Here is a 13325-nt window from a genome sequence, read left to right on the forward strand (position 1 = left end):
AGGGGTGCCCTGTAGTTTGGGCACCTTGACCTACAAGGGGATGGGCCTTCCCAGGAGGGGCTGAGGGCTGGAGGGCAGGTGCAGGCGAGGGCGGGCTTGGGGCCAGAGCTGAGACACATGCATCCTTTTCCTTTCCCTGTCCCTGTGTTGGCCTCATTCTCTCAGAAGGGCTCTCTGGCTGGTGGCTTCCTCCCAGACCCCACAGCTGACAGGCCTGGCTGGCCGGCACCTATGTAAGGAGGATGAGACACATTGAGGGTTGCGAGACCAAAATCAGGTTCTCCTCAGAACCCCACACTTCTTGACTAAGGCCCCAAGGGCCCCTGTAGGCAGCTACAGGAAACTGCAGCAAAGCCCAGGTTCTCTATACCCACCCCTGGGGACTGGGAAAAGGAAGAGGTTGACGACTGCAGACAGAGCTCCTGGTTTTCCTGGGGCCACCGGCCTGCACTGGAGGGGCTGGGTGAGTGTGAGCATGGATTTCCAGCCGCGTAGGGGCCGCCAGCACAGACCCTGAGAACGCCCGGGGTGGTGTTGCTGCCACGCGTTCTCCGGCCAGGTCTGCAGTCATCAACCTCTTCCCATTCCCAATCCCCAGGGCAAACCCCTCCTCTTACTCCTGCTTCCTGCCGCTGCCCTGGGAGAGGCTGTGTGAGGGTCAGGAGAGGTGGGAAAGCCAGGCCACGGCCTGAGGAAGGATGGGACACCCTCTGTCTCCGAATTCCTGGGGCCCAGGACCGTCTGCAGGTCCAGGACCAAAGCCCAGCAGGCTTGCCCGCATCGTTTCACTGCTCCCTCCAGCAGCACCCTGGCCTACTCGTGGGCGGAGAGAGGGCCTCGTTCAACATTGCCTGAGCTGCAGCAACCCTGCTGCCATCTTGGCTGCCCAGAACTCTGGAGAATGGCTCCCCGTGTGTGCGCCCCACAGGACCCAGAGAACCTCTGCCTCCCTCTGGACGTCGGAGCTGGGGGCGGGGGGCCAGGATGCTCAACCCACTGTTGTTATTGACCCAGAAGGCTAGTGATTTTCCCAAAGTCACTCAGTCAGTTAATGGCAGCAGGACGCAACTCACTGGGGCTCAGCTCTCCTGATTCAGAGCCAGCGTTCCTCTCCCTGAAGTTGATGGCCCTCGAGAGGCATCCAGTCTGTCCCCAGAAGGCCCTTTCTTAAAGAGTTTTCTTAAAGCCCACTGTAGTCTCAGACAAGCTCTTTCCTCTAAGGGGACAGAAGATGGGGACCTGATGGCACCCTTAGTGTCCTTGTCCCCATGCTCGCTCCCCACTGGGTCCCTTCTCTTTTCACCATTTTCAGACCAATTCCTAACCCTCTGCACTGTCCAGCCAACAACCTGTTTGTCACCAGCCCTCATGTGGGGTAGCACTTGGCGCCCCAGTTATAGACTGACCCTCCATCAACCCCTTGGCTCTCCCAGAAATAGGGTAGGGGTTCCTATTGTCCTGGGCCCCCTTGTAGCGGTAGCAGTGATGGGCCAAGGGTCACAGGCTGGAAAATGGCAGAGCTGGGACTCGGGCCTGTGTCTCCTGAGGCCAGATTGTATGTCCTCTCCATGCCACCCAGCCTGGAGTCTAAGGAGGACCGGCTGCAAACTGGCCTGGGTGATACCGCCCACCCCATGGCTGGCCTGGAGGCGAAGGGCCAGTGACATTTGCCGCAGGCATGTTCCTTTGATCTTATTACTGTTACTCCTCACTTGGCTCCCAGGGTCTTAAGCTTATATGTGTGTGTGTCTGTCTGTCTGTCTGTGTGCAGGTGGGGGTGAGTGGTCCGAGGGCAAAAAAGGAGAATGTATTCATGTAATTAAAATATAAAGTCAAATTACCCTAATTTAGAATCTGTGTCTTTTTCAGGACAAGCACTGAATAAATTTCACTTGGAAAGGACAGGGTGGAAGGAAATGGGAGGAAGATGTTTCCAGTGGGAGGGGAACAACCCCTCTCTCCAAACCCATCCCCATCCTTCTGAGGCACCGCTGACTTACCTGTGTTTCACACATGATTTCCAGTTACCTGCGGAGAATGTTTTACCAGCCTAGCGTCTGCCTCTCTGGGCCCTAAGAGTAGTACAATTGCACTTCCCTTTTTGGAAACATAATGCATTTGGACCCAGCATCTTGTCCTCTGTATGTGGCTGGACTTTGCAGATGTGACTCCTGGACACCGAGGGTGCCGGATGCCATCCTCTCAATGGAAGAGAGGCTAGGTCCTGACCAGGACTGCTGGCTTCACCCCGGCTGGAAGGGACCCCCACCCTTCCCTTGTATCTTCACCGAGCCAGGCTGCCTGGGGCTAGTCTGGCGCTGCTGGGTCTTGGGCCAGAGAGATCAGGGCCTCCTTCTGTCCACTTTTCCCTTCCTTTGAGGAGGCCAGAGGTCTAGCCTCTTCTTCTCATGTTAGACGCCACCCTCCCAGAATGGCGCTTCCCTCAGCACAGGGGGAAGCCTGCCCCCTGGCCATGATTCCAGATACTCTGCTGCCTCCCCAGTGAGTTCTGGAGTTGGGGGTGAGGGGAGGCTGCAGAAACCCCTTCCCTCCTCTTGTATTGACTCTCCAGCAACTCGGCTCTGTGCTCCGAGCCCAGCCAGGCCTAGAGGGGCCTTCCAGGGGCACCAGGGCCCAGGCACACTCCCTGTGTCTTTGGGGAGAGAGGGCCCAGCCTGTTACCTCCGGAAACTCTTCTCGCCTGATGGCCGGGAGCTGGGGCGGGAGCCGGGTAGCAGCCCATCCGTCTCCTGGCTGTCCTTCTCTTCCTCGTGAAGGGACTCCTCTCCCAGAAAGTCCCCGTCATCCCAGGAGCCCACTGTGCCATCTGTGGCCTGATACCGGACCTCCACGCACAGGCTGGTCTGGAGGAGAGAGGGGTGCTGAGCGGCTGGGATGGCAGGAACAATCGTAATCCCATGGACTCTGCTGCTCCATGATTTTACAAGGTCCTTCCACACCCTTAACTCACTGAAGGAGGGCGAGCTGGGGACAGTCCTCCCACTATGTTCCCATTTTGCAGATGAGCAAACAGAGGCTCAGAAAGACTGACAAGCGCAGACTCAGTCGATAGAACGGGCTCTGGCTCCAGATCCTGTTGCGCCTGGCTCTCTTCCCGCCCTGGTGCCTGAGGTACGGGGTGGGGGGCCCACCTGGACAGCTGGGTCTGGGCTAGGGGTGGGCTCTCTGAGTCCACTGTGCACAGAATCAAGGGCATCCTCCAGTGTCCCCAGGGCACAGGTCACCCCCTCATCCTCAGAACGAGGGTTGCCTGCAGGGACAAGGGGTGGTCTGCCTGAAGTCAGCTGATGTCCCCTCACTCCTGATGATCGTTGGGATGTGATGACATGAACCCTTCAGCAGAGGAGCCCAGACCCTGGGCACCCTCCAAAGGCGTGGTCTCAGCAATTCTTCCTGCCCGTCTGACACCTACCCTCCTACTCTGGAGAGGAGGTACCATCGGGTGACCCTGGACTTTTCTCTGGGGGAGCGTGGAGCCCCAAACCTGGAGCCATGCTGTGCACTTGAGAATCCTGATTAGGCGTCTTGCTCTGTATCCTTGGGCCACTGCCCTCCTCTCAGCTCTGGTTTCTCCCTAGTGCACAGGGAGGACTCATTCTAATCCCTTCCTCAACCCACACGGGTGCTAGGACATCTTCTAGACATGCTTGCCCCCTCTCCAAGTCAGGGTTGGCTTGCTCCGGGGACCCCCACAGGCAGCCTTCACTTGGTGAGTGGGCCTCGGGATGCCAGCCTTCCATTTCCCCTGGGAAGGGAAAGATACACACGTTTTCTGAATCCTCACTGCACTAGTCATCATGGTAAGATGCTTGATGTAAACTCATTTGATCTTCCCAACACGTCAACCTGCCCTACCTAACACATCAGGGAGGTTAAGTTACTTGCTCAAGTCACACAGCTAACAAGAGACAGAGCTGGGATGTGAGCCCAGCCTGGCTGACTTCAAGCCCCACATCCTTCCCACTGAGCAAATGTGGTCCGTTTGGTGAGACCAAGCCTGTTATGGTGGGAAAATGGTGGCCTTGGAATCAAAGATCTGGGGTCCTAGAGTTGATTTTGCTGTTGACCAGCTGTTTGACCTTGGCTGGTCAAATCCATTCTTCATCTAGGACTTCAGAGTTCCCATCCATAGCATGGGTGTCAGAGGTAGGTGGTGGGTGAGTTAGATAATTTGTAAGTCCTTTCCTTAACTGAATTCCTACATCTGATTCTAGAAATACAAGGCCCAGGCTGTGCCATCTGTTCCTGCCCATTCCCACAGTTCTCTCTCATGTTTTACTTCTCACATTCTATGCTCTTCCTCTGGACATCTATGTTCCTCTCCAAGTCCTCCACACCACCAGTGTCTGGAGCTTGTTTTTCACCCTCTCTCCCTTTGCTGTGGTTGCTGAGACCCCAACCCACCTGATTTCAAGAGGTCCCCCCACCCCTGCCTATGCCTACGTGTGGAAGAATGACCTCTTTGGGGCCAAGTGGAGAAGCCCCTTGTTCTCAGCAGGGAAGTGTCTCGAGCCACCACGGCACTGTGGGAATTTCTGCCCCACCCTTGGTGTTCCTCGGAGAGGGTTCCTTCCATTCTGGCTCCCTGTGGCTGCAGTCTTACTTCTGAGGTTACTCTGCTGACCACTATGTAGGGTCATACGTGGGACCAGGGTTGGTGCAGCCCCATTTTACATATGGATAAACTGAGGTCAGGAAATAATAGCTACTGATCTTATTGGGTTGGCCAAAAAGTTTGTAAGATGTTATGGAAAAACCTGAACGAACTTTTTGACCAACCTAATATTTACTGAGCACTTACTATATACTTAACTGTCCCAGGCCCCTTCTGTGCATTTCCATTTAATCCTCATAAGAGTCCTGTGAAGTTGATACTATAATTTTGCTCACTTTGCAGATGATGTGTAACCGGCCCAAGACACACAGTTACTGAGTGGCCTAGCGAAGGTCTGTATCCAGGAGCCATGTTCCTCACCACTAGGCTCATCTGCCCAGGGGTGGGCATAAATGAGCTCAAGGGGACAGATGCATCAGAGCAGAGCCTGGAGACTGGGCATCTCGACTGGTTTATTTCCTTCCTTTGTTTGCATGTGTATTAAGTCCTTGCAGGCTGTGCATCATTGGTGCATGTGTGTTTGCTGGAAGTCCAGGGATGGGTTGTGACAGATAGAAAGAGGTCCCTGCCCCCATAGAATGGCTAGTCTTAGACCCCAAGGCAGGCATGAAGGTCATGCCCTGTAGAGGCCAGCAGGGCTCAGGCTGGCTTTCAGATGACGAGGATACCTCTTTAGTGACCCCTGACCTGGGTGCAGATGGAAGGCTCCCTGATGGAGAAGGGAGGGAGTCCCCTAGTCACCATCACTTGTACTCTCACTGCAGAAAGGGCTTCAGTGTCTGCCACCCTCAAGGGCTCCCCCACGGCCCCCCACGGCCTCCAGCAGTCTGACCCGAGTCTCCTCCTCCCACAGCACCTTTCTACCCACGAGGAGACCCAGCCTAGACCATGCTATGTGCAGGCGGGGGCAGGGGTGAACAGGCCCCCAGGTGACCCAATAATGGGCATGTCCAGGACTCTCTGGGCACCCCAACCTTGATGATCGCATTGTTGTCGTCCATCAGCGTGTCGGTCACCTCCACGTGGTTCTCCTCCACCACCTTCTGCAGCACCATGCGGAAGGTCCCGATCAGCCTGTGGACGGCAGAGGGGCACGGTCTTCATGGTTTCACATCGAGAGGTCAGAGAGCAAGGCTGACATCCCAAGAGGCTGTGACTGGCTGTGAAAGACACCGGTGGGCTGGAGAAGGAGAGGGCTGGCTTGGGCTCCAAGCTGGGGTTGGAGAAGGTGGCCCAGGAGCTGGGGCTGGCCAGAGAGGCATGTCCAGGAGGGTCTGTGACCCCCAACAACTGTGTGTATTTGTATGTATGAGAGCCATTTTCCTGGGAGAGCTCGAGGGCAGTGAGCACCCGGGGGGATGGTCACAGACTGGGATTGTGATACCCTGGTGGGGCTTGTGTTCCTCAGGTTTGTGCTGTCTCGGGATTCAGCTCATCCTCCGCAGAGTGGCTTCCAGATGCCCAGTATGGAGGCTGTGGGGAAGGACTGGAGGCTCCACCCGCTTCCACCTCCCTAATGACGACCAAGATCTCTATGAATGAGCACCACTGGCTCATTCATCCTCAGATTGAATCATTAGTGATGCCCATACACACCTGCATTCTGCAAGCTCCTTGGGGCAAGAACCCATCTGACTGTGGGTTCCCCATCCCCCTAGGTACCTAGAGGAGTGATGCAGGGCAGTGATGTAAAGGGCACAGTTCTGGAGTCAGAGAGAGAGGATCGGAAGCCCAGCTTGGACACTTACTAGAGAGTTATCTGCTACCTGGGCATCGAACTTGGGCTCACTCAGTCTCAGATTTCTCCTAAGATGAGCTAATACCTCTACTTTACTGCTTAGAAGACCAACAGAAATGCTCTATACCAAGTTCTCATCAGCACACCTAGTGCAAAGTCAGCACTCCAGGAAGCTGTCTGGTCATTGTCAAGGGGGTGACATTAGTCTGTGAGCCTTTCCAAGGCTCTAGTTTCCTATTTCAGCCTCTAGTTGATATTTCTGGCTCACAGGAAATCTCAAAATCTACTGGCTAGAATTAATGAACAACAGTGGGGGCCCCATAAATGCTGACTGAGTCGAGTTGTCCCACACTTTGCCCCACAATTTGAAGGTTATTGCTCTGGGAGAAGAGGGTACTCAGAGAGATGTTCTCGCATGGTGATTCCACGTTGGGTAGATGAAAACATACACACCACTTCTGACTGAAGGGACAAAAGCTCGGGTGGGGGGGGGCGGGCATCTACAGGGTGTGAGACAGGAGGGGCTCTTGGGGTCCTCTGGTGCTGCTCTTGGCTTATAGGGGAGGAAAGTGAGGCTGAGAAAGCAGGAAGGGATGCAGTTAATTTAATGGCCACTCTGGGTGAGATGAGGTATCAGGTGGAATCTGACTTTAATGTGTTTGATGTTTGTATCCTCCTGATGGGCTCTGGAGGGCAGACACTGTTTATAAAAGCCTCCTGTCTGTGTGAGAGGAAGAAGTAGCAGGAGCAGTCAGAATGCATGCTTCCCTCTGAAGTTCAGAGCTCTATCTGCCAGCTTGTCCCACCCTCCCTCAGGGTGAAAATGTTCACACTATTCCTCCACTCTAGAGCCCACCAAGGCTTCTAGACTCTTCTCAGACCAGCCCCTTGGCAGCTGTCTCCCCCACGGCACCCTGGCCTCTCCTCAGCTTGGGCAGTGCAGACCGAAGTGCCAGGCCGTGTTCAGGAGACCAGGCATCGCTGCCCCTGAGTCTCAACTTTAGGTGGGCTCTTAGCTTTCTGTCCTGTGTAGCCCTTCTAAGAGTAGACTCTAGGCATGAACATATATACTGGGCTTTTGCAGCCTCATCTCTTCAGGCTCTAAAACAGTGGGGTTGCAAAGAGTCAGACATGACTGAGTGACTGAACTGACTAAAACTTTAGCATGAACAGAATCATCAGGAGGGCTTGTTAAAGTTCAGACAACTGGAACCCACCCACCCGTGGTTTTGCTGGCCATTGTTTAACAACAGAAATATCAAATAGGGAGGGGAAGGGCAGTCCTGACTTGCAGCTTTTGCCCATTTCTGTGGTGTAAATACCCCCACCAAGGTCAGTTTCAATCTTCCCACGTGAAGTTCACTGAACACAGAGTCGGGAGAGACGTGTACCATCAGCCCTTGGGAGTGGGCCCCATGCCGGGGCTCTGAGTTAGCAGAATGACTATTTCTGACCTGTGTCCAGGTGATGCTGATAATGGAGGTTGGGGAGCTTACTTTGAGAAGCCCTGTTCTACCACAGCTGACTGGAACTTCAGGTCCTTTTGGCCCTACTAGGGCCAGTTGCGGAGAAGGCAATGGCATCCCACTCCAGGACTCTTGCCTGGAAAATCCCATGGATGGAGGAGCCTGGTAGGCTGCAGTCCATGGGGTCGCTAAGAGTCGGACATGACTGAGCAACTTCACTTTCACTTTTCATTTTCATGCGTTGGAGAAGGAAATGGCAACCCACTCCAGTATTCTTGCCTGGAGAATCCCAGGGAACAGGGAGCCTGGTGGGCTGCTGTCTATGGGGTCGCACGGAGTCGGACATGACTGAAGTGACTTAGCAGCAGCAGCAGCAGCAGCAGGGCCAGTTGAGCACCTGCTGAATGCTGGATGTACAGGCACAACTTTTCCCTAGAAGAAGCCCAGAGAACTGTAGAGCTGCTGCAGTGTGACAAGACACCCCCAGGGGGCAAGATGGGGCTACTGCCCCACCAGTGCTCAGAAAAGGCTCTGGCCTTCCAGCTTAACCAAGGTTTCAGAGTTTAGTCTTGCAAGGGACATAAGAGGAGAGTTTGTCCTGCAATAGCATTCTTTTAAATGGACAGTTGATGTGGTATTAGTCTTATGTAAAGAATAAAGAAAAACATTTTTATAAAACTTTCCTCCTTTCACACGTCTGAACTGTTTAAGCAAAACCAGGGTGCTTGCTATAAAAACACAATTTCAAAACATATGCCCTTATGCTGCTTCTAGCAGAACACTGCCCTCAACCCCTTCCATAGACGTTCTCTGGGGAAGGAGCTGGTGTAGGAAAGAAGCCTTGGGTCTGGTCTGTCTGGTGACCCCAGAGACCATATCCAACCCCGACCCCTGCTGCCCTCTGTCTGGACTGGCTGGAAGCTCAGCAGGGTGTGCCTATTGCTTCTCCTCCTCTGGGTAGGTCCGCATGGAGGAGTTGCCTGGGAGGGGGCCCAGGTGGGCTCCTATGTCCCTGGAGAGCTGGGACCTTTCCCTGGAAGGTGCAGGCATGAGGCCATCCATTCTTCAGGAAGGAGTGCCAACCCTGGGTCAGGAGGTCTGGGTTGAAGACTAGGTTCTGCCTTGACTCTGCTGTGTAACCCTGGGCAAGGACAGTCTCTGGGCCTCAGTTATCCCTGAGCTGTTGGTGAAGGAGCTGGAATCATCCATCTTTGGACAGCCTCCCTTATGCAGCTCATCTGGGTTACCCACCACAAAGAGAGTACCCCTCCCACCCATCCTACCGACAAGGCCCACAGTTGGGCAGGCTGAGTGGAGGCAAGATCCCCGGGTACTCAGCCAGCAGGGAGGGGGCCTTCACACAGCTGGGCCCGCAGACTGACCACAATAGAGCTGCAACCAGGCTCCAGGACCTGTCAATAATTCATTGCTTTCCCCTGGGAGCTGGTGTCAAGTGCCCGAGGCCTGGCAGGGCCTCCACTGCTCTCCTGGCTCCTGAATTATTCAGGAGTCCCAGGAGATTGGTGCCTGGGTCAGGCCAACCCCCTCTCACAGGGCCCTGGACAGGCAGAGGGGGTCGTACAAGATCTTCTGGATCCAACACTCACTGAGTCCTCGTAGGGAAGCCCAAGGCTCTCAAAACAGGACCTCATTCTAGGTGGATGGAGCAGACCCAGATCTCCTGGCCCCTGACAAGGACACTTTCTTTCTTCGATCCCTGTCTCCTCTTCTCCACAGCCCCTACAACTGCTGGGTGAAGGGCCACTCCTAAACTGCCCTCTGCTTCTAGGGCAAGTCCCAAGGTTCTAAATCTCACACCAGCCTCCTTTACCTCAGTTTTCCCAAATGCACCAGTCAGGTGACTGGGTTCCTGGAGCACCCTAAGTTCTTCAGAGAAGAAGGACCGCTTGGATTTGGGCTCCCAGATGCTCCCACCCTGTACGTTATCTCCTCCTGACCAAAGGGGACATTCATTCATTCAATCATTCCACAGAGTAATGGGGGTCTGCTGGGTGTAGGCCACTGTCCCAAGCTGTGGGTGTGGCTTTGCTGGTTGCTCTGCCCAGAGGCTCCCCAGAGGCTTGGCTCCCTCATCAGAGGGAGCCTGGTGACTGATCTGGACCACAGTGGGGACAGAGGGCACCCACCAGAGGGACCGTTTCTTTGGCTCAGGAAATAGAGCCCAGACTCCAGGGTGGGAAACTGAGTCCCACCTGACTCCAAGTACCCGCCCTACCTCTCTGACTCCCAGAGCTGGCCTGTCTCAGGGTGGGTTCTATGTTGTCCACAAGACCACCACTCCTCCCCACCCCAGCTCTGCCGCTGACAGCTCCCTGGACCTTCTCCAGGCTTTCTAAGGAATGGCAAGACTCTCTTCTACCAGGCCCATGTCTCCCCTTGTGGGGGTTTCCTGCCTTTTCTTAGGTGAGGGCAAGGAAGGCAGAGAGAAAGAAAGAAGGAGAATCAGAGTAGGCACTCCCCCTGCTGTCTCCCCTCTTGCTGGCTTTTTAGAACAACTCATTGAGGCCTTGTATTCCAGCATATTCTTTGTGAGGGTAGTCAATTTCCTAAACAATCGATCAAATACTTCTGATTTGTTTATAGCAGGAGTTTTCATGTTTTCAAGGGCTTCCAGCGTTTCAGTGGCTGATCTAGCAGCTCTTGTTTAGATGATTTAGCAGTCTCTCACACGTCCTTGGTTTCCACCATCACTGCACACATAGCCCGGTTTCTGGGAGTCTGAGGATCAGGAGAAGAGGGGGAAGACCAGCATCCTAGCACCCCCTCCACCGCTGTCTATCCCTGTGGCCCCGGTCTCCTCTCCGAGGCTCAGTTTCCCCATCTGCACAGTGAGGGTTTCTCCGACTGAGCTCTAAAGCTCCCGGGTGTTCTACCATCTACTGTGGGTCCTGCTGGGGGGCCCAGAGCCCCTGCCGGTCCTCAGCTTCTGCTTCCTCCCCCACATCCACCTTATTGTGCGTGTTCCTGTTTCTCTTGTCCTCACAGGTCACCCAGTCGCTCATCCCAGGGAAGAAGATCCTGCTTTACTTTAGGGGCCCCGGTAGGGTGTCTTACGAACTTTCTTGTGGGTGTCAGAGGCAGCTGCCTGAATGATGGGATGCCCTGAGCCAGCCATCCTGGGATGCCCACTCCAAGTACTCAGCTGAGATCTCTCGGGCCTGAGATAAAAACCACAGAATCCTTGGATCCATGTGGTTCCGCGCTTCCTGACTCAGAAACCCCTCTACAGCATCATGGTCCACTCTCTGCTAGCCCTCTTCCCAAGACAGCTCACTGGTTGGAGAGCTCTCAGATCTCCCAGCAGTCGGCTGTCATCTGGCAATGCAGCCTGGTCCTCGTCCTGCTTCTTGGCACACATCTTTCCTCTTTCACGTGGCAGGAATCCTTCTTGAGGGGCAGGCATGTCTTAACCCCTCATCTTAGCACCTCCAATGACTAGCACAGTGTCTGGCTGGTGCAGAGTGTTTCTCAGTGAATGTTTGATGAGTGACTGAAAGGATGGACAAAGGATGGATGGATGAACAAGTCTTTTGCGATTTTCTCCTCCAGGCTCTCAGCTTCTTGTCAGGAGGCAAGATTTAAAGTCCTTTCCCCCGGGCACAAGGCAGTGCCTATTCATGTTCTCTGCAATCAGCATGAGGAATAGTGGAACCCTCGCTCCTCATCTCTCCTGCTCTGATGGCTCTACTTCTATTGATATGACCTAGGATTAGGTCTGGAGAAGGAAATGGCAACTCACTCCAGTGTTCTTGCCTGGAGAATCCCAGGGACGGGGGAGCCTGGTGGGCTGCCGTCTCTGGGGTCGCACAGAGTCGGACACGACTGAAGCGACTCAGCAGCAGCAGCAGGATTAAGTCAGCTTTTCTTTCATTTGTAGTCTTCTCTCACTGTTGAGTCATAGTGAGCTCTCAGTGAGTAATCCTCCCTTGCATTTTTTGACATGTTTTGTGGTTCAGTCATGACTCTCTCTAGCTTGTATAAGAGGATTTGGCTTTTGAATTCAAGACAGGAACTGCTGCTGCTGCTAAGTCGCTTCAGTCTGTCCGACTCTGTGCGACCCCATAGACGGCAGCCCACCAGGCTCCCCCGTCCCTGGGATTCTCCAGGCAAGAACACTGGAGTGGGTTGCCATTTCCTTCTCCAATGCATGAAAGTGAAAAGTGAAAGTGAAGTCACTCAGTCGTGTCTGACTCTTCGCGACCTCATGGACTGCAGCCCACCAGGCTCCTCCGTCCATGGGATTTTCCAGGCAAGAGTACTAACATGTACTAAATTTAGCCAAATGCAGGAGACGTGAGATGTGGGTTTGATCCCTGGGTCAGGAAGATCCCCTGGAGGAGAGCATGGCAACTCATTACAGTATTTCAGTATTCTTAAGCTTCCCAAGTGGTGGTAGTAGTAAAGAACCTTCCATGCTCAGCACTTAGTCTGTGCCTGACACACAGTAGGCACTTAGTAAACATAGGGATTGGATGAATGAATGAACATCTATCTCACTTGATTCTCACAGCTTCCCTTTGAAGTAAGTACTTAGCCTGTTTACACATGCATACATTGAACTCAGAGAGGTTATGCAACCAGCCCAGGGTCACACAGTAGGTAACTGAGCTGGGATCTGAGAGCAGGCTTGCCTGACTACTAAACCATTGAACCAAACTCTCGTTGAGCTTCTAGTTTTCTGCAGGTGTGACAAATTCACTCTCAGGGCTACAGGTAGAGATGGTCTGTTGGAGGATATCATTACTTTCTCAGGCAGGTAAATGTTGCCCAGCATGGCGGAAGGAGGAAGACTTGAGAAAGGGGACAGGAAGCTGTGAGAGGGCCGGGGGACTCTGAGGACAACATGAGGGAGCAGAGAGAGGGGTCTTTGAAGGTTAATCCAGGCCAGGATGTGGGTCCTCTTTTAAACTCAAAGGAGAGGGCAGTGCAAGGAGCAGGGAAGGGCCCTCTCCCCCGACCCACCCCCAGCGCCCCACCTCTCTCACCCCGGCCCACACTTACTTGTTGCTAAAGACTTTGCTGTAGTTGAAGATCTGAATCTCGAGCATCTCATTGCTGTCGATGCTGCTGGCCACCGGCCACTGGAAGGTCTGGGGAGAGAGGGGCAGCTGTGGCCTTGGGTGGAAATGACAGGGAGGGGTGAGGGGAGTGGGAGGGGGCCCCTGCTAAGACAGCCCCTTGCATCAGCCCGTGCTTCACAGGGACCAAGCTGACACCTGGAATCTCATTTAATTCCAGCACCACCTTGCCATGTGGGTACTGCCCAGTCCTTTGTCAAAGATGGTGCTCGTAAAGTCCAACAATCTTCCCAAGGTCCTGTGGTCAGTGAGAGAACCCAGAGCCAACCAGGGCTTCTGACTCAGCCCGGAGCTCCTTCAACTGTCTCCCAGCTGCCTCCCAGCTCCTGGGTGCGCTTGTGCATGTGAGTTTGGGTTCTGCTGTGTGCTAAGGGAAGTTGTAAGTC

At 54.2% G+C, this 13325-nt stretch overlaps 1 protein-coding gene across 1 annotated transcript in view; it reads right to left on the reverse strand.

Annotated features, from left to right (window-relative positions):
• OTOF (otoferlin) overlaps positions 1-13325 on the reverse strand; it is an 89630-nt gene that overhangs the window by 49341 nt on the left and 26964 nt on the right. Inside the window, exons 3-5 of the mRNA XM_086325940.1 lie at positions 12863-12951; positions 5611-5710; positions 2683-2864 (exon numbers count right to left, since the gene is read on the reverse strand). Coding sequence (XP_086182066.1) covers positions 2683-2864; positions 5611-5710; positions 12863-12951 — 371 coding nt within the window. The remainder of the gene's footprint in view (positions 1-2682; positions 2865-5610; positions 5711-12862; positions 12952-13325) is intronic.

Source organism: Bos grunniens, chromosome 11, assembly GCF_055505025.1.
Source record: "Bos grunniens cultivar Pamir isolate PY7600 chromosome 11, Bosgru_T2T1.0, whole genome shotgun sequence".
NCBI lineage: Eukaryota > Metazoa > Chordata > Mammalia > Artiodactyla > Bovidae > Bos > Bos grunniens.